Raw genomic sequence first — 22,617 nt, forward strand, 5'->3', positions numbered from 1 at the left:
GAAGAGGAGTCCGATGGTCACACTTACATGTATGAATGTGTGTTCTCATAGTTTATTGTTCTTCCCGATACGCTATCGTGTTGTCTCGGTCACTTACAATTACCGTCACCCCTAAAAACACACTATTGTCCCCGGTCACTCATCCTCGCGTGATGGGGTCAACACACTGAACAGAACTTTGCACGCGGCGTGGAGACCGCGCACGTAGTGAAACGTTACATCGTTTTATAGTAGAGGTTATAGGCAGGTACTCATTAGTCCTGAAATTACTCAGGGACCTAACATCTTTAAAACACTATTATGGTTAGGGTTAGATTGTTTGACACAAGCAAACTTTTATTTTAAACAAATCTAATTAAACACGATTACCTTTTATTACATTTTATTTTGCTTAGATTCCAGCATAAAAAGTGTTGTTCTGATCATGTTAATTAAACAAAACGCATCCGAATTATGTAAATGAATAAAACATTTAAAAAAAATGTTTCATAGTGTATGACTCATACTGTGCCTACAATACATTAACATTTGAGTCATCAAGCAGATGCTTATCCAGACTTACAGTTAGCTAGTTAGTTCATCTTAAGGTACCTGTTGCCTGGATGCATTTCCCTGCAGCACACACACCTGAGTGCCACCTGCTGTGAGACACTCAGGCATGGCTTTCTATTGGCCAAAGTTAAAGTCTGGTGTTTTTCTTCTCCCTGGAGGGCAGTATTAAAAACTACATCTTGATAAAGTCCTGACTAACACACACACGCACACACGCGCGCGCGCGCACGCACAGACAGACAGACAGGCAGGCAGGCACACAGACAGACAGACAGACACACACACTTCCGAGGAAACTCCCTCAGCTCCAGCGGGTCACAGACCTGGTGTTAAATCCACCACATTAGGACCTCTGCAGATAGAAAAGTCATGACTAGAACTGACCGAATTCCTTATTTTACATGTTAAGTTGCCATGTTTATTCTATGTGGTATAGTTCTAAGACTGTGTCCCAAATCGCACCCCATGGGCCCTGTACAAAAGTAGTGCGCTATATAAGGAATAGGGTGCCATAGGGCTCTGGTCTAAAGTAGTGTGCTATATAGGGAATAGGGCGCCATAGGGCTCTAGTCTAAAGTGCACTATAATAGGGAATAGGGTGAAATTGGGCTCTGGTCTAAAGTAGTGCACTGTAGAGAATAGGGTGCCATTGGGCTCTGGTCTAATGTAGTGCACTATAGAGAATAGGATGCCATAGGGCTCTGGTCTAAAGTAGTGCACTATAGAGAATAGGGTGCAATTGGGCTCTGGTCTAATGTAGTGCACTATAGAGAATAGGATGCCATTGGGCTCTGGTCTAATGTAGTGCACTATAGAGAATAGGTTGCCATTGAGGAGGCATTCTATGGGAACGTTCCACAACGTTTGCCCTGGCATGCTCAGAGCCTGTCTGTCTCCGGGCCAGTAGGATGAGGTCATTTGCATGAGCGCGATTGGAAAGGTTAGTGCTGCCATTGTCAAGGCAGCCCTCTTTGCAAAGCATTGTGTGTTCAGGTAGGGTCATTTGAATACTTCTTAGCCCTGAGATTTTTAGCTATAGTCTGGCTTTCAAAGCTACTGTGAGACTTGTCATAGGTTGGGGTGAGGAGGGGATGGGAGGGGAAGGAAGGAAGGAAAAGGGGAGGAGAGTGGAGGAGAGGGGTGAGGAGATGAGGGGAGGTGGGGAGGAAAGAAGGGGGAGGAGAGGGTAGAGGAGAAGTGGAGGGGAGAGGAGATGGGGAGGCGAAGAGGGGAGAGGAGGGGAGAGAGGTGAGGAGAGGAGGGGAGAGGAGTGGAGGAGAGGAGAGGAGGTAGGGAGGAGAGATAGGGGAAGAGAAGTGGGGAGAGAGGTGAGGAGAGGTGGAGAGGAGAGGAGAAGAGAGGAGAGGAGGGGAGAGGGGGGATAGGAGAGGAGAGGAGAAGAGAGGAGAAGAGGATATAGAGGGGAGGAGGGGAGAGGGGGAGGAGAGTGGAGTAGATGAGATGGGAGAGGAGAGGAGGTAGGAGGAGAGGCTGGGAGAGGAGATGGGGAGGAGGGGAGAGGAGAGAAGAGGAGGAGGAGAGGAGGGGAGGAGAGGTGAGGAGAGGAGATGGGGAGGAGAGGAGAGGAGAGGAGAGTCTTTAATTCAGTCTATAATTGAGTTTATAATTCAGTCTATAATTGAGTTTACAATTCAGTCTCTAATTTAGTTTATAATTCAGTTTATATTTCAGTCTATAATTCAGTTTATATTTCAGTCTATAATTCAGTTTATAATTCAGTCTGTAATTCCGTTTATAATTCAGTCTATAATTCAGTCTATAATTCAGTCTGTAATTCAGTTTATAATTCCGTCTGTAACTCAGTTTATAATTCAGGCTATAATTCAGTTTGTAATTCAGTTTATAATTCTGTTTTCTGATGAGGTAAAACAGTTGAACTAAACTCACCCCCCCTCACCCGAGGTGAGCCCGGGGGCACCCGACTGTTTACCTCTGTTGACCTGTTCAGATCAGATCTCTCCTTTCTCTGTTGACTCTGTCATTCTACTCCTCTCCCACACCATCTCTCTGCTGTCCCAAATGCCCCCTACTCCTCTCCCACACCATCTCTCTGCTGTCCCAAATGCCCCCCTACTCCTCTCCCACACCATCTCTCTGCAGTCTCCCAAATGCCCCCCTACTCCTCTCCCACACCATCTCTCTGCAGTCTCCCAAATGCCCCCCTACTCCTCTCCCACACCATCTCTCTGATGCCCCAAATGCCCACCTACTCCTCTCCCACACCATCTCTCTGCTGTCTCCCAAATGCCCCCTACTCCTCTCCCACACCATCTCTCTGCTGTCCCAAATGGCACCATATTCCCTATTGATTGCACTACTTAAAGAAAGTTGTGCACTATTTAGGGAATAGGGTGCCATTTGAGAGTAAATCATAGATTAATCTGGTGCAGTCCTGCCAGATACGGTGAGCAGCACATCTGTAATGTCTATGAAACCCGAGTCTGATAATCTACACTGTATGGCCCTGTCAGAGACACTGACAGTCTGATAATCTACCCTGTATGGTCCTGTCAGATACACTGGCAGTCTGATAATCTACCCTGTCAGATACACTGACAGTCTGATAATCTACCCTGTATGGTCCTGTCAGATACACTGACAGTCTGATAATCTACCCTGTCAGATACACTGACAGTCTGATAATCTACCCTGTGTGGTCCTGTCAGATACACTGGCAGTCTGATAATCTACCCTGTCAGATACACTGACAGTCTGATAATCTACCCTGTATGGTCCTGTGAGATACACTGACAGTCTGATAATCTACCCTGCCAGATACACTGACAGTCTGATAATCTACCCTGTATGGCTCAATGAAGAGCAGACACCTGGTAAACGCTGGAGACCTTTACAATGAACAAGCCTCTGTTCCAGGTGACAGTTTGTCAGAAAGTGGCCTAGATAGAGAAGTGTGTATCCCAAATGACAGCCTATACCCAATACATTGCACTACTATAGACCAGAGCTCTACTCCCTACATAGTGCACTACTATAGACCAGAGCCCTATTCCCTATATAGTGCACTACTTTAGACCAGGGCCCTACTCCCTACACAGTGCACTACTATAGACCAGGGCCCTACTCCCTACACAGTGCACTACTATAGACCAGGGCCTCGGATGGTGCCCTTGTGTAGGCTATAGGGTGCCATTCTGAAATCAGACGTGTTCACTCCCCCAACTTGTTTAGCCAGTGGTGATGGAAAAAACGTGATGTCACTGGGTCCGTCTGAAACGCTGTCTCTGTCTGAGTGTTGTGTATGTGTGTGTTGTGGTCAGGGTGGGCTCACACGACTGGGTTGACCTTTGAAGGGTGTGTGTGTGTGTGTGTGTGTGTGTGTGTGTGTGTGTGGCTGCACACACACTTGTAGAACACAGGTGCGTCTGGGTTGGAGGCTTTGTTTGTGCATGCGTGTGTGTGTGTGTTTCCATGCACAGCTTGCGACCCCGTTACACCAAATCTCATTTCTTGAGTCATTGTTCCTAAGCCTGACTTTTAAAACCTGTCTCAATATTGAAGTGTGCAACAAAAAAAGCAGTAACTAGACTCTTCATTCTCATCCATTACATGTAGCTGGTTTTGGCAGATATATATATATTTGTATTAAATAGACGGGATTAAAGATCCAATGCAGTCATTCTTTATCTCGATATCAAATCATTTCTGGGTAAAAAAAAAGAAGAAGTATCCTGGTGTGATAATTTTTTATATATTTTTTTTTATGTCAAAAATAAACAAAAAAATAGCTTCTTAGCTAAATTAAATTTCTCAAGCAAGAAATTTTGAAAGAAACTGTCGGCCTAATGGGAGAGATGGGTAACCTGAAAACTATCTGTGATTGGCAGAGAGGAGGGCAAAACTCTCTTTCTTATTGGTCTAACAACTAATACTACCTGGTGATGTCAAGCTGAAATTTCACGCGGTCTTTTCAAACAGCTCTAACACTAAAAGTAAATTATCGTCATTTTCACAGTATTATTCCAACCTCATAAACTCCTTTCGGACAGGATTAGTTGTACTGGGGAGGTCAGGTCATTTTTAGTCCCGTCCGAATCTGCCATGTCAATCATTTTTACATGGCAGGGGAGTAACAATTCCAGACAGAATAATCTATGTTTTTTTTGTTGTTGTGAACTCCAAGGTGACCTCTGACAATACTAGCAACAGTGAAGAGGCAACTCCAGGATGCTGACCTTCTAGGCAGAGTTCCTCTGTCCAGTCTCAACGTCAACAGTGAAGAGGTGACTCCGGGATGCTGACCTTCTAGGCAGAGTTCCTCTGTCCAGTGTCTGTGCTCTTTTGCCCATCTTAATCTTTTCTTTTTATTGGCCAGTCTGAGATATGGCTTTTTCTTTGCAACTCTCCCTAGAAGGCCAGCATCCCGTAGTCGCCTCTTCACTGTCGACGTTGAGATTGGTGTTTTGCGGGTACTATTTAATGAAGCTGCAAGTGGAGGACTTGTGAGACGTCTGTTTCTCAAACTAGTCACTCTATTGTACTTGTCCTCTTGTTCAGTTGTGCATCGGGGCCTCCCACTCCTCTTTCTATTCTGGTTAGAGAGAGTTTGCGCTGTCCTGTGAAGGGAGTAGTACACAGCGTTGTACGAGATCTTCAGTTTCTTGGCAATTTCTCACATGGAATACTCAACTGGTCTAAAGAAGGCCAGTTTTATTGCTTCTTTAATCAGAACAACAGTTTTCAGCTGTGCTAACACAATAGCAAAAGGGTTTTCTAATGATCAATTAGCATTTTAAAATTCATATAAACTTGGATTAGCTAACACAACGTGCCATTGGAACACAGGAGTGATGGTTGCTGATAATGGGCCTCTGTACGCCTATGTAGGCCATCACCACCATCATCACCACCATCACCACCATCACCATCACCACCACCACCGTACATACCATTCAGCCAGGGCAGTGGGTGTTAGCACCAGATTGGCAGACACGCTCAGCTTCTAAAGGGGTTTTGGCTAGTTAGGTTAACTAAAGGAGCAGGTTAGGAGAATTAGGTTAAGGTTAGGATAACTAAAGGAGCAGGTTAGGAGAATTAGGTTACGGTTAGGTTAACTAAAGGAGCAGGTTAGGAGAATTAGGTTATGGTTAGGATAACTAAAGGAGCAGGTTAGGAGAATTAGGTTACGGTTAGGAAAAGGGTTAGCTTTAGCTAAAGTTCTACATGTGTCCCTGCCACGACTCAAACAGACAACTTTTGGTCCATAGCTGAACTTGTTCTAGTCACAACTGTCAAATGGGTGGTTTCCAGAAACACAGGCTGAAGCTGCATGAGCTCAGAAGGTGACGGTTCCTTGGGAAAGCCGACAGAAAACAACCTGCACAGTAATGTGGGGTTTTCTTGTTTTTAAGAAATTAAAAAAATAAAAATAAAATTGAGCTGTTTTTTTTAAATGATTGATGAGGGAATATAATTGTCTTTGGAACAGCTTTGATGCTAGAATATTTGTTCAAATTTTTTTATGATCAAAGTTCAAGTAAATGTTCGTATTGTTGGTGGACTAGATGCATTATAGCGTCGCCGTAATGCTACTGAAGAGGTTCCGCCCTACCGTGTTTTAACGTTGCTCTGACATCAGATCGGTTTTTATCTTTCTCTTTGCCAGGATTTCAGTTAGGATTGGAGCAGTGTGACAGACCCTAGCTCTGCGTTTAGAAGTAACTTAAATTATCATTTTAATTTAAAGATACTTTATTGGCATGGGATAAATGTTTACATTGCCAAAGGAAGTAAAATAGATAATATACAAAAGTGAAATAAACAACAAATAAATTAACAGTAAACAGTACACCGACAAAAAGTTCCAACAGAATAAAGACATTTCAAATGTCATATTAGGTCTATATACTGTGTTGTAACGATGTGCAAATAGTTAAATCACAAATGGTAACGTCAATGTCACTAGTAAACCGCCTCCCTCTAACCTCTCTGTTGTTTTGAACCGCTCAACAGGAGAGCGCTCTACTCTACCGTCTGTGCAGAGGTGGGTATTTAGCCAGAAATACTGCTTATAACGGGCTTGTTCGACAGTGCAGCAGATTGCCGAATGACTGATCTACAAATCAACTTGCATCATAAATAACTACTCATTATTATTTGTATCATCAGTCAATCAGTCACCATTTACCCACAATGCTTCATGGATTGTATGCGCTCTAACACAGCCAATGACGAGACGCCTACGTCTCTGTCCTAATGATGGGATTCGTTGTCCACAGAGCGCAAAGGCTTTTTCCTCTCTTTGGATTGGTGGAATTCCACCCACCTCAAACCAGGCTTTATTCTGCACCGTTTTAGTTAAAGTGGTAATATATCTATGAATGTAAACACGTTTGCAGCAAAATATGTTTACACAACCGTCAATTTCACATATGGGGGACCTTAGAGATAAGGGAAAACATTGTTCGGTTTTATTTAGACTCGGGTAGTGGTATATATATATGTATATATAAAAGAGGTTAATGACTCTCGGAAAGAGAGACGCATCAAAGATGGTCTATTACATTAAAGATATTCGAGTCACCGCTCTTAACAGTGGAATTACATGTCCGAAAAGATGGAAGGAAGGCGAGATCAGGCGGGACCATTCTAGCCAATGAGAGGGAAGATAAGCGTGTGAACAACAGGCCATAGAGATAGATAGTTGACTCATCTTTGTCTCCGTATCATCACAGGGTCTATGACAACATGGGCAGCGTCATTGACGCAAATTCCATTTTCAAATAGTTAATGTGATTCTTCTTCACTGGCTGATTGCTCCCAACTCATAGGAATCCTCACCCAGTTGAATACTTTAATATAGTGGAAGCCCTCAATGACAATGCCCATGATAAAACTGGCGATATTCATTAGGAGTCATCTATCTATCTCTATGACAAGGGGAACTCTAAAATAAACTCGCAACACTCATATCTGTGCATTCGTAACAATCTAGTCATTAACGATAATTCTATTCGATCAAAAATAATCTCACGTAGCAAATAAGTAATTATATATATATATATATTTTGTTGTTGTTGACCAAATTCAACATTCTTTCATTGACCTCCATACAAACTATTCCACTTCGTGGACAGATTTTTTTATGCGGCGGAGTAAAACCTCTCGCTTCGCCTATTCCTATATGGACGCATGACATGTTACAACAAACGCTGTGAGCCAAAAAACCGCCTCAACACGGCCGAAAGGAGAAGTATAAAGGCAACATGTCCCGGCACAGAAATGTCCGAGGCTACAACTATGATGAAGGTTAGATGCTGTGAAAGTGCTTGGACCCTCCGATGCCCGAACAAACCAACGTGTTATCTAGCAAGCTAACGTTAGCCGATTAGCTTGATAAGGGTCAATTTATTGCTGTCGTGTCCTATTTGGGCTGTCAATTGCAATTGGTGCCTTAACATTAACACAGAGGAATATATTTCAGAGAACTGAGTTGAACTATTTCGTTCATTTAATGAACTTAGTCAACTCTATCGGCCGATATGTGTCAATATTATTGCTTAGTTAGCTTGCTTGCTAGCTAGTTAGCTTTTCAAGTTCCACTCACTGAAAACTGGCCAGTATGATACAAGTATCGCGATACTCATTAGTATCGTGGCAAGGAAACGAACCATGAACCGTATTTAAAGTTGCACAATGCAAAAATAGCAACACACCATTTCTTGGTTTGATAAACATTCTAATAGTTTGCCTTATTTCAGTTAATGTGACAAAACAAACCGGTATAATGTAGAGTATCATTCAACCATCTAAACCGCTGAGAAATCTATTTTCCATAACCAAAAGTACAGTATTTTCAGCTGTTTAGAGCTGGTGTACAAAACTTCAAGTAAAAGAAGCAAAAAATACTAAACTTAAGAACAGGAAGCATAGAAATAGCGTACATAGAACATATTTACCTTTTCTTAGACTGGGTTTCATTGAGAATGACAGATCTATAACTCACATTTCTATGTGAATTTGGTTGAATTGCCCAAAATGTTAGTTTTATATACAGTGCATTCGGAAAGTATTCAGACGCCTTCCCTTCTTCCACATTTTGTCACGTTACAGCCTTCTTCTAAAATGGATTAAATTATTATTATTATTATTCCTCATCAATACAATACCTCATGATGACACAGCGAAAACTCGCTGTTTATTATCTATGCATAGTCACTTTACAAATGACCTTGACTAACCTGTACCCACACACGTTGACTCGGTACAGGTATCCTCTGTATATAGCCTTGTCATTATTGTTGTAATTTTCTTGTTACTTTTTGATTTAATTACGTTTGTTTTACTTAAAGTTTATTAAGAAACTCTTTCTTGAACTGTGCTGTTGGTTAAGGGCTTGTCAGTAAGCATTTCACGGTAAGGTCGTGGGAGACTAGTCAGGATTGTGGCAAAGATGAACGGGGCAAAGTACAGAGAGATCCTTGATGAAAACCTGCTCCAGAGCACTCAGGACCTCCGACCTGCCAACAGGATAACGCAGGAGTGGCTTGCCTTCATGACTCTGAATGTCCTTGAGTGGCCCAGCCAGAGCCTGGACTTGAATCCGATCAAACATCTCTGGAGAGACCTGAAATTATCTGTGCAGCGACGCTTCCCATCCAACCTGACAGAGCTTGAGAGGAACTGCAGAGAAGAATGTGAGAAACTCTCCAAATACAGGTGTGCCAAGCTGGTAGCATCATACCCAAGAAGACTTGAGGTTGTAATCGCTGCCAAAGGTGCTTCAACAAAGTACTGAGTAAAGGGTCTAAATACTTATTTAAATGTAACATTTCAGTTTGAATTTTAATACATTTTCAAAAATGTCTAAAAACCTATTTTTGCTTCCATCATTATGGGGTATTGTGATGTCATTATGGGTTATTGTGATGTCATTATGGGGTATTGTGATGTCATTATGGGGTATTGTGAAGTCATTATGGGGTATTGTGATGTCATTATGGGGTATTGTGATGTCATTATGGGGTATTGTGATGTCATTATGGGGTATTGTGTGTAGATTGATGAGGAAAAACTACAATTGAATCCATTTTAGAATAAGGCTGTAACGTAACAAAATGGGGAAAAAGTCAAGAGGTCTGAATACTTTCTAAATGCTCTGTAGTTAATTGTTTATTTGCAGCATTCAATTCCAGCATTTTAATGAATGTCTTAATTTCTTTCACTAATGTGTTATCATTTACTCTGCCACGTTTCTTTTGTCTTAGTATGCCTAATAAATGTTTTTTTTACATGTTTATTTATTTGTTGACAGAATGATTATTCTCCTCTTTGACTAAGCAGTTCAAGGGATCTGCTCTCCCAAAGTTGTACAGTTAGTTATAACTTCTCAGCCGCTAGCAGCCAATGACTCGCAGTTTCTTAGTGGCGGTTTAAAAAATGGATGATTGGCATTTTTCCCCAGTCATTACTCAAATGTAACAAATCAAACATTGAACCTCGTAAACAAATTCATGGTAATTCACGGTAACCCGGTAAAGAATTGATTTAGAAATGGCCGTTTATTTGCTGAAATGTGTGCCGTTGCCCGGCTATTAAAAGGGACAGGCGGCTATTAGCAATTTAGTTAAATTTTTACAGTATACTCGTTATTCAATGTGAGGTCATTGTTTCACTATTGAAAGATACTGGTGTGTATCCAGTCCACCAGTAAAGGCCTCATACAAGCTGCCAGCCAGCCAGGCAGAGTTGCTGACTAGGCCAAATGATAGGCAGCCAGTGTGTGTGAGAGAGTGATTACGATGTGTGTGTGTTTATGTGTGACCTAGCTAGCTACCTGCCTCTGTTAACTGTATCACTTTCCCTGGTGTTTCTGCAGACCTTGACGATGACGATCTTTATGGACAGTCTGTTGACGATGATTACTGCATCTCCCCTGCTACAGGTCTGTCACACTACCCCAGGACTCTACACTGTCAAATCAAGTCAACAAGTTAATTGTCACATGCTTGGTAAACAGCAGGTGTAGACTAACAGTGAAATGCTTATTTACGGGCCCTTCCCAACAACGCAGAGAGAAAGAAAATAGAGAAATAATAGAAAAGGAATAACACGTAATAATAAATACACAATGAGTAACGATAACTTGGCTATAGACACCTGGGTACCTGTAATAATAAATACACAATGTGTAACCTTAAATCAAGGATCCTCAACTAGATTCATTCATATTAGTATTATTATTTTTGGCCCGCAAAAAGCCCAAACAGATATTTGACTAAAACATTTCAAACCTTGCAATTACATGACATTTTATATGCGATCACATATCTCTCTGTTATGCGTGGGAATAGTTTGGGACCGATTTCCAAAAGTAAAATCACAAGGAGCTGATTTTCTGGTGTTTTTAACAATGTTATGTCCATAAAGAAAGAAAAATAAATTAAGAAAAAAAAGAAAGCTGTATGGAAATTATATATATATTATATTTATATTGCTCAGGATTTAAGGAACAAATAAATCACCCCCAGGTCGCTAGTTGAGAACCCTGCCTTAGACTGTGTGTCTGAAATGGCATCTCATTCCCGACATCGCCCAGTGCTTCTGACCAAATAAAGTCTAATTTAGATTCAACCCTCACCCCTCATTCAGGACAAACAGTGACTGACTTTGTCACGTTTTTGTTATTAAAGTGCCTTGTTGCAAACAACAAGGCAACGGGTGGCTACTTTTTTTTGGTTACTACATGATTCCATATTGTGTTATTTCATAGTTTTGATGTGACTTCACTATTATTCTACAATGTAAAAAAGAAAAACCCTGGAATGAGTAGTTGTTTCCTAACTATTGTCGCGTCTCCCTCCGTGGCACGGTGTTGCTAGGAGACCCTCCTGGTGTTTCCTAACTATTGTCGCGTCTCCCTCCGTGGCACGGTGTTGCTAGGAGACCCTCCTGGTGTTTCCTAACTATTGTCGCGTCTCCCTCCGTGGCACGGTGTTGCTAGGAGACCCTCCTGTTGTTTCCTAACTATTGTCGCGTCTCCCTCCGTGGCACGGTGTTGCTAGGAGACCCTCCTGGTGTTTCCTAACTATTGTTGCGTCTCCCTCCCTGGCACGGTGTTGCTAGGAGACCCTCCTGGTGTTTCCTAACTATTGTCGCGTCTCCCTCTGTGGCACGGTGTTGCTAGGAGACCCTCCTGGTGTTTCCTAACTATTGTCGCGTCTCCCTCCGTGGCACGGTGTTGCTAGGAGACCCTCCTGGTGTTTCCTAACTATTGTCGCGTCTCCCTCTGTGGCACGGTGTTGCTAGGAGACCCTCCTGGTGTTTCCTAACTATTGTCGCGTCTCCCTCCATGGCACGGTGTTGCTAGGAGACCCTCCTGGTGTTTCCTAACTATTGTCGCGTCTCCCTCCGTGGCACGGTGTTGCTAGGAGACCCTCCTGGTGTTTCCTAACTATTGTCACGTCTCCCTCCGTGGCACGGTGTTGCTAGGAGACCCTCCTGGTGTTTCCTAACTATTGTCACGTCTCCCTCCGTGGCACGGTGTTGCTAGGAGACCCTCCTGGTGTTTCCTAACTATTGTCACGTCTCCCTCCCTGGCACGGTGTTGCTAGGAGACCCTCCTGGTGTTTCCTAACTATTGTCACGTCTCCCTCCCTGGCACGGTGTTGCTAGGAGACCCTCCTGGTGTTTCCTAACTATTGTCACGTCTCCCTCCCTGGCACGGTGTTGCTAGGAGACCCTCCTGGTGTTTCCTAACTATTGTCGCGTCTCCCTCCGTGGCACGGTGTTGCTAGGAGACCCTCCTGGTGTTTCCTAACTATTGTCGCGTCTCCCTCCGTGGCACGGTGTTGCTAGGAGACCCTCCTGGTGTTTCCTAACTATTGACCTGTAGTGTAATTCCACCTTGACATTATGTGGATTGTAACAAAACAATCTCAATTGAATTTGTTTTAAATTCAGGCTGTAAAACAACCAAATGTGAAGAGCTGTGAATACTTTCTACACTTTTTAGTTGCTTTGATATTTTTAATTTTTATTTTACCTTTTATTTATCTAGGCAAGTCAGTTAAGAACAGATTCTTATTTTCAATGACGGCCTAGGAACTGTGGGTTAACTGGTCTAGGAACAGTGGGTTAACTGGTCTAGGAACAGTGGGTTAACTGGTCTAGGAACAGTGGGGTTAACTGGTCTAGGAACAGTGGGTTAACTGGTCTAGGAACAGTGGGTTAACTGGTCTAGGAACAGTGGGTTAACTGGTCTAGGAACAGTGGGTTAACTGGTCTAGGAACAGTGGGTTAACTGGTCTAGGAACAGTGGGTTAACTGGTCTAGGAACAGTGGGTTAACTGGTCTAGGAACAGTGGGTTAACTGGTCTAGGAACAGTGGGTTAACTGGTCTAGGAACAGTGGGTTAACTGGTCTAGGAACAGTGGGTTAACTGGTCTAGGAACAGTGGGTTAACTGCCTGTTCAGGGGCAGAACGACAGATTTGTACCTTGTCAGCTCGGGGATTGCAACCTTTCGGTTCCTAGTCCAACGCTCCAATCACTAGACTACCTGCCGCCCCCAGTGATAATGTTGAGTAAACTAGACATCTTCCATATTGACTTATCTGATATTAAAGGATGAGTAAAGTAAGAATTGTCCACAAACCAAAGTTTCAATTCTATGTAAATATTTTTAATAATATTATTTATATTTTGAAGCCGGTGTGAGAAACGTGCTAACCAAAACGTGTGTGCTAGGAAGCTAAATTAACACTGCACTCTGACCCACAACTTCTTTGCTAGATTCAGTAAAGTGTTGTTAGACAAAGAGAGGAAAGTTGACTTCAAAACGTGATGACATTTTGCTGTACTTTGCACCTGTTGTTGGTAATGAATCTGTTATCTTCTGACTTGACTTACTGCATCTTTCAGTGACATCGTCCCTCCTGGTTATCTCTAAAAGGCCACCGCATCAGAACTCTGGATGTGACACATTGTTGACATTGCCAAGCATTGTGATTGGCTGTTGAGTGATCCGTTGTGTGTGTGTGTTCTGTGGTATCCACAGCAGCCCAGTTCATCTACTCCAGCAGGCAGGAGAGACCCAACGTTGAGCCACCCCTAGAGGAGGAGGAGATGGAGGAAGATGAGGCCATACACACCTCTCCCACCCTCACACACAACCTCAACCCCCTGGACCAAGGTACCCATAACCCCCACCCCCCACCCACCCCCTCACACACAACCTCAACCCCCTGGACCAAGGTACCCTTAACCCCCACCCCCCACCCCCCACCCACCCCCTCACACAACCTCAACCCCCTGGACCAAGGTACCCTTACCCCCCCACCCCCAGTTGTAACAGGATTCAACTCTTATTGGAACCCCTGAATTAACTGTGTGTGTGTGTGTGTGTGTGTGTGTGTGTGTGTGTGTGTGTGTGTGTGTGTGTGTGTGTGTGTGTGTGTGTGTGTGTGTGTGTGTGTGTGTCTCCACAGGCAAGTTGTACTCATGTCTGGACCTGATGCGTGCAGTGCTGGGTGATGCCGTGCCAGAGTCGGTCCTTACCCAGGCTGCCTTGCGGTGCGCCTTCGACCCTCAGAAAGCCTTGGACGCCGTTCTCTCAGACGAGAGCGCCGGGCTGCCGCCCCTGGACGCCAGGACCAATAATGACGCACCGCTGCCGCAGAGAGCAAATAAGGAGACAGCAGTTGTACCAAGAGCCAATCAGGAAGCCTCAGCTGCACCGCGACCAGAGAAAGGTATGCCTGGACTAGAGCAGAGACCACATCGGACCAGGGCCCGGTTTCCAGATGGCCAATTCAGACTTACAGGGAATTTTAACGATGCATCTTTTCAACCATGGCCGAAAATCAGCTCTCTCAGTTCAAATCTTTCCTTAATTAACGTTTAAAAAAAAAATATTTAAAAATATTTCACAATACTGACGATGGATCAGCTCCTAGAGATATTAATACCACCTACAGCTGCAACTATTGATTAGGCTTATTCTAACGCTTACCCAGTAATAAGGACAGATTGGACGCGGCTGCTCACATTAGGCTACTCATCATGAAATGTATTGAGACCAATTAGACACTAGCCTACAAGTAGCAATATCACAAGTATGTCAGTTGGGTTGAAATAGACCCAGGTAGTGACAGTGCTGGCAACACTAGCTGCAGTAACCCTTGGAGAGGGGGGGGGGGTCACACTAGGACAATCAGAGAGGGGGGGGGGTCACACTAGGACAATCAGAGAGGGGGGGTCACACTAGGACAATCAGAGAGGGGGGGGTCACACTAGGACAATCAGAGAGGGGGGGTCACACTAGGACAATCAGAGAGGGGGGGGTCACACTAGGACAATCAGAGAGGGGGGGGTCACACTAGGACAATCAGAGAGGGGGGGTCACACTAGGACAATCAGAGAGGGGGGGGTCACACTAGGACAATCAGAGAGGGGGGGGGCACACTAGGACAATCAGAGAGGGGGAGGGTCACACTAGGACAATCAGAGAGGGGGGGGGTCACACTAGGACAATCAGAGAGGGGGGGGGTCACACTAGGACAATCAGAGAGGGGGGGTCACACTAGGACAATCAGAGAGGGGGGGGGGGGTCACACTAGGACAATCAGAGAGGGGGGGGGTCACACTAGGACAATCAGAGAGGGGGGGGGGGGTCACACTAGGACAATCAGAGAGGGGGGGTCACACTAGGACAATCAGAGAGGGGGGGGGGTCACACTAGGACAATCAGAGAGGGGGGGTCACACTAGGACAATCAGAGAGGGGGGGGTCACACTAGGACAATCAGAGAGGGGGGGGGGTCACACTAGGACAATCAGAGAGGGGGGGGGTCACACTAGGACAATCAGAGAGGGGGGGTCACACTAGGACAATCAGAGAGGGGGGGGTCACACTAGGACAATCAGAGAGGGGGGGGTCACACTAGGACAATCAGAGAGGGGGGGGTCACACTAGGACAATCAGAGAGGGGGGGGTCACACTAGGACAATCAGAGAGGGGGGGTCACACTAGGACAATCAGAGAGGGGGGGGTCACACTAGGACAATCAGAGAGGGGGGGGTCACACTAGGACAATCAGAGAGGGGGGGGGGGTCACACTAGGACAATCAGAGAGGGGGGGGTCACACTAAGACAATCAGAGAGGGGGGGGTCACACTAGGACAATCAGAGAGGGGGGGGGTCACACTAGGACAATCAGAGAGAGGGGGGGGGGGGTCACACTAGGACAATCAGAGAGGGGGGGGTCACACTAGGACAATCAGAGAGGGGGGGGTCACACTAAGACAATCAGAGAGGGGGGGGTCACACTAAGACAATCAGAGAGAGGGGGGTCACACTAGGACAATCAGAGAGAGGGGGGGTCACACTAAGACAATCAGAGAGGGGGGGGTCACACTAAGACAATCAGAGAGAGGGGGGTCACACTAGGACAATCAGAGAGAGGGGGGGGGGGGTCACACTAGGACAATCAGAGAGGGGGGGGTCACACTAGGACAATCAGAGAGGGGGGGGTCACACTAAGACAATCAGAGAGGGGGGGGTCACACTAAGACAATCAGAGAGGGGGGGTCACACTAGGACAATCAGAGAGGGGGGGGGGGTCACACTAGGACAATCAGAGAGGGGGGGGGGGGTCACACTAGGACAATCAGAGAGGGGGCATATTATTGTGGCCCTGGTGGCACAGTAATAATTAAAGGTCTGACTGCACAGAGGTGCTTGGGGAGACGGGTTGACAACGGGGGACCAGCGTGTGTGGGCGTTGAGGGGAAGGACTTGACCTTGGTTAATTAAATCTCTCCATTCGTGCTCCATGTTGCATGCCGTCTCAAACAGCTACAACTCTATATGCATTCACACATCTTGTCTTGAGTTGGGCTCGGGGATGGACCAGGTGTTAAACATCTGAGCTTGTGGTTGTTTGTGGGGAGAGAGTGTGTGTGTGTGTGTGTGTGTGTGTGTGTGTGTGTGTGTGTGTGTGTGTGCGTGTGTGTGTAAATAAATACAAATCCGCTCCAATCTACACACATCACAATACCCCGTAATGACATCACAATACCCCGTAATGACCTCACAATACCCCGTAATGACATCACAATACCCCCGTAATGACATCACAATACCCCGCAAGGACATCACAATACCCCGTAATGATACCACAATACCCCGCAAGGACATCACAATACCCCGTAATGATACCACAATACCCCGCAAGGACATCACAATACCCCGCAAGGACATCACAATACCCTGCAATGACATCACAATTCCCCGTAATGACATTACAATAATATAATGACATAGTAAAAACAGTTGTTTTTTTTGCAAATGTATTACACATAATAAACAGAAATCCCTTATTTACATAAGTATTCAGGTTCATCCTGTTTCCATTGATCATCCTTGAGATGTTTCTACAACTTGATAGGAGTTCACCTGTGGTAAATTCAATTGATTGGACATGATTTGGAAAGGCACACACCTGTCTATATAAGGTCCCACAGTTGACAGTTTATGTCAGAGCATAAACCAAGTCATGAGGTCGAAAGGAATTGTCCGTAGAGCGCCGAGACAGGATTGTGTCGAGGCACAGAAGAAACAGGGAAGGGAACCAGAAACAATTTAAACAGGCCTACTTCTTATTATTTGTATCATGAGTACGAATTGTGAGGCCAGACATTTTCTATACTAAAGCACTCGACCATTATGACCTCACTAAAGGCTTCGTCATACAGAAGTTAGACTTAAATCAGAACTGGTTCTCTCACAGGTTAGTAAGAAGGGCCTTGTTCCCTTCATTCAGATTACAACCTCTCACTTCTGGTTGTTTGAAAAGGAAATCATCTCCCAAATATCACTATTTTTTAAACAAGCCATAGAAAGTTAGTTGCAACTTCAGTTTAGTCCACCAGAAAAGACAGAACAAATATTCTGGTTACACTCAAATATACTAATTGATAAAAAAAAAAAAAACTGTAATCTTTGTAAATAATATCATAACAGGGACTGGTATAGTTATGTTACACATGCAGCTAACAAACATATATATATGGAAATGTCTGCTCTACCCAAAATTACAACCAACGAATTGCAGCATCACAGCTAAAAATGGAACAGGCAAGTAGAAGGGGGACAAAGTAAGGATCTTGTTGGTCGGCCCTGCAGCAAAGACCATCATTGGTTAAAGAAATCTGTGATAAGTAGAAAAGTATACCAGTTTCATTTAAGGATAAAAAAATGTACAGCTGTGACATATGGCTAGGAGGAAAGATATTTTCCATGAGACAACTGACACACGAAACGATGCTGGATTCAAAACTTTCCATGGGACAACTGATACACGAAACGATGCTGGATTCAAAACTTTCCATGGGACAACTGACACACGAAACAATGCTGGATTCAAACTTTCCATGGGACAACTGATACACGAAACGACGCTGGGCTCAAAACTTCGTTTTCAAGAACAATTTGTTTACAAAATTCTTGCTACCAATAGAATGTTATTTTACTTACCCGTTAAAAGTTTGGACACACCTACTCATTCAAGGGTTGTAGAATAATAGTGAAGACATCAAAACTAGGAAAGAGAAGGCCAAGAGTGTGCAAAGCTGTTATCAAGGCAAAGGGTGGCTACTTTTTGAAGAATCTAAAATATAAAAATATATTTTGATTTGTTTAACACTTTTTTGGTTACTACATGATTCCATATTGTGTTATTTCATAGTTTTGATGTCTTCACTATCATTCTACAATGTAGAACACAGTACAAATCCTGGAATGACTAGGTGTCAACTTTTGACTGGTGCTGTATGTGTGTTGTTGTTCATGTTTGAGATTGAGATATGAATTCAAACTTATTTGTCTCTGTAGCCATGGAGGCTATGACTCAACTCTGGAATAGCCTATTTCGTTTTCGTGCCAATGGTTCGTTTTTTTTTGACTGCTTTATTGGTTCCATTGCACCAGGCAAGATCAATCAAGCTCAGATAAAGTATTTGAAATGATTGGAAATATTATTCAAAGGTCTGGTTGTGAAACAGCAGAGAGGTTCAGTTTGAAATGACCAGTGCTTGTTAAAGAAACTAGGGATGCCAATTTCGGTCAAATTTGGTTCCGACTAACTGACCCTCATTAACCGTTCAGGAACAAAATAAATTCAAACAGTAAAATGACGTGACCAACAGGAAGTACTATCAGAGATCTACATAATGAGGAGATGCTTGTGTTTCAGCCCTAACAATGGGGGGAGTCTGAAGGCCTCTATACTGCCTCTAGTTCACATGACATTCTATTGCCTCTAGTTCACATGACATTATACTGCCTCTAGTTCACATGACATTATACTGCCTCTAGTTCACATGACATTATACTGCCTCTAGTTCACATTACATTATACTGCCTCTAGTTCACATGACATTATACTGCCTCTAGTTCACATTACATTATACTGCCTCTAGTTCACATTACATTATACTGCCTCTAGTTCACATGACATTATACTGCCTCTAGTTCACATGACATTATACTGCCTCTAGTTCACATGACATTATACTGCCTCTAGTTCACATGACATTATACTGCCTCTAGTTCACATGACATTATACTGCCTCTAGTTCACATGACATTATACTGCCTCTAGTTCACATGACATTATACTGCCTCTAGTTCACATGACATTATACTGCCTCTAGTTCACATGACATTATACTGCCTCTAGGTCACATGACATTATACTGCCTCTAGTTCACATGACATTATACTGCCTCTAGTTCACATTACATTATACTGCCTCTAGTTCACATGACATTATACTGCCTCTAGTTCACATGACATTATACTGCCTCTAGTTCACATGACATTATACTGCCTCTAGTTCACATGACATTATACTGCCTCTAGTTCACATGACATTATACTGCCTCTAGTTCACATGACATTATACTGCCTCTAGTTCACATGACATTATACTGCCTCTAGTTCACATGACATTATACTGCCTTTAGTTCACATGACATTATACTGCCTCTAGTTCACATGACATTATACTGCCTCTAGTTCACATGACATTATACTGCCTCTAGTTCACATGACATTATACTGCCTCTAGTTCACATGACATTATACTGCCTCTAGTTCACATGACATTATACTGCCTCTAGTTCACATGACATTATACTGCCTCTAGTTCACATTCCATTATATTGCCTCTAGTTCACATGACATACTGCCTCTAGCTCACATTACATTATACTGCCTCTAGTTCACATGACATTATACTGCCTCTAGTTCACATGACATTATACTGCCTCTAGTTCACATGACATTATACTGCCTCTAGTTCACATGACATTATACTGCCTCTAGTTCACATGACATTATACTGCCTTTAGTTCACATGACATTATACTGCCTCTAGTTCACATGACATTATACTGCCTCTAGTTCACATGACATTATACTGCCTCTAGTTCACATGACATTATACTGCCTCTAGTTCACATGACATTATACTGCCTCTAGTTCACATGACATTATACTGCCTCTGGTTCACATGACATTATACTGCCTCTGGTTCACATGACATTATACTGCCTCTGGTTCACATGACATTATACTGCCTCTAGTTCACATGACATTATACTGCCTCTAGTTCACATTCCATTATATTGCCTCTAGTTCACATGACATACTGCCTCTAGCTCACATTACATTATACTGCCTCTAGTTCACATGACATTATACTGCCTCTAGTTCACATGACATTATACTGCCTCTAGTTCACATTCCATTATACTGCCTCTAGTTCACATGACATTATACTGCCTCTAGTTCACATGACATTATACTGCCTCTAGTTCACATGACATTATACTGCCTCTAGTTCACATGACATTATACTGCCTCTAGCTCACATGACATTATACTGCCTCTGGTTCACATGACATTATACTGCCTCTGGTTCACATGACATTATACTGCCTCTAGTTCACATGACATTATTTTGCCTCTAGTTCACATTCCATTATATTGCCTCTAGTTCACATGACATTATACTGCCTCTAGCTCACATTACATTATACTGCCTCTAGTTCACATGACATTATACTGCCTCTAGTTCACATGACATTATACTGCCTCTAGTTCACATGACATTATACTGCCTCTAGTTCACATGACATTATACTGCCTCTAGTTCACATGACATTATACTGCCTCTAGTTCACATGACATTATACTGCCTTTAGTTCACATGACATTATACTGCCTCTAGTTCACATGACATTATACTGCCTCTAGTTCACATGACATTATACTGCCTCTAGTTCACATGACATTATACTGCCTCTAGTTCACATGACATTATACTGCCTTTAGTTCACATGACATTATACTGCCTCTAGTTCACATGACATTATACTGCCTCTAGTTCACATGACATTATACTGCCTCTAGTTCACATGACATTATACTGCCTCTAGTTCACATGACATTATACTGCCTCTAGTTCACATGACATTATACTGCCTCTAGTTCACATGACATTATACTGCCTCTAGTTCACATTCCATTATATTGCCTCTAGTTCACATGACATACTGCCTCTAGCTCACATTACATTATACTGCCTATAGTTCACATGACATTATACTGCCTCTAGTTCACATGACATTATACTGCCTCTAGTTCACATGACATTATACTGCCTCTAGTTCACATGACATTATACTGCCTCTAGTTCACATGACATTATACTGCCTCTAGTTCACATGACATTATACTGCCTCTAGTTCACATTCCATTATATTGCCTCTAGTTCACATGACATACTGCCTCTAGCTCACATTACATTATACTGCCTCTAGTTCACATGACATTATACTGCCTCTAGTTCACATGACATTATACTGCCTCTAGTTCACATGACATTATACTGCCTCTAGTTCACATGACATTATACTGCCTCTAGTTCACATGACATTATACTGCCTCTAGTTCACATGACATTATACTGCCTCTAGCTCACATGACATTATACTGCCTCTAGTTCACATGACATTATACTGCCTCTAGTTCACATGACATTATACTGCCTCTGGTTCACATGACATTATACTGCCTCTAGTTCACATGACATTATACTGCCTCTAGTTCACATGACATTATACTGCCTCTAGTTCACATGACATTAAACTGCCTCTAGTTCACATGCCATTATATTGCCTCTAGTTCACATTCCATTATATTGCCTCTAGTTCACATGACATTATACTGCCTCTAGCTCACATTACATTATACTGCCTCTAGTTCACATGACATTATACTGCCTCTAGTTCACATGACATTATACTGCCTCTAGTTCACATTACATTATACTGCCTCTAGTTCACATTACATTATACTGCCTCTAGTTCACATTACATTATACTGCCTCTAGTTCACATGACATTATACTGCCTCTAGTTCACATGACATTATACTGCCTCTAGTTCACATTACATTATACTGCCTCTAGTTCACATGACATTATACTGCCTCTAGTTCACATGACATTATACTGCCTCTAGTTCACATTCCATTATATTGCCTCTAGTTCACATGACATACTGCCTCTAGCTCACATTACATTATACTGCCTATAGTTCACATGACATTATACTGCCTCTAGTTCACATGACATTATACTGCCTCTAGTTCACATGACATTATACTGCCTCTAGTTCACATGACATTATACTGCCTCTAGTTCACATGACATTATACTGCCTCTAGTTCACATGACATTATACTGCCTCTAGTTCACATTCCATTATATTGCCTCTAGTTCACATGACATACTGCCTCTAGCTCACATTACATTATACTGCCTCTAGTTCACATGACATTATACTGCCTCTAGTTCACATGACATTATACTGCCTCTAGTTCACATGACATTATACTGCCTCTAGTTCACATGACATTATACTGCCTCTAGTTCACATGACATTATACTGCCTCTAGTTCACATGACATTATACTGCCTCTAGTTCACATGACATTATACTGCCTCTAGTTCACATGACAT

At 43.1% G+C, this 22,617-nt stretch overlaps 1 protein-coding gene across 3 annotated transcripts in view; it reads left to right on the plus strand.

The window, feature by feature from the left end:
- The first annotated feature begins 7,462 nt into the window (after positions 1–7,462).
- Positions 7,463–22,617, plus strand: part of LOC139414872 (HBS1-like translational GTPase) — a 135,221-nt gene continuing 120,066 nt past the window's right edge. The window contains exons 1-4 of one of the 3 annotated variants that reach the window (XM_071162463.1): positions 7,463–7,839; positions 10,409–10,474; positions 13,588–13,722; positions 14,018–14,281. In XM_071162463.1, coding sequence (XP_071018564.1) covers positions 7,797–7,839; positions 10,409–10,474; positions 13,588–13,722; positions 14,018–14,281 — 508 coding nt within the window. In that variant the 5' untranslated portion in view covers positions 7,463–7,796. Of the gene's footprint in view, positions 7,840–10,408; positions 10,475–13,587; positions 13,723–13,830; positions 13,852–14,017; positions 14,282–22,617 lie in introns of those variants that run through there. The other 2 variants (XM_071162464.1, XM_071162465.1) reach the window with 2 other exon arrangements.

Source organism: Oncorhynchus clarkii, chromosome 8 (assembly GCF_045791955.1).
Source record: "Oncorhynchus clarkii lewisi isolate Uvic-CL-2024 chromosome 8, UVic_Ocla_1.0, whole genome shotgun sequence".
Lineage (NCBI taxonomy): Eukaryota > Metazoa > Chordata > Actinopteri > Salmoniformes > Salmonidae > Oncorhynchus > Oncorhynchus clarkii.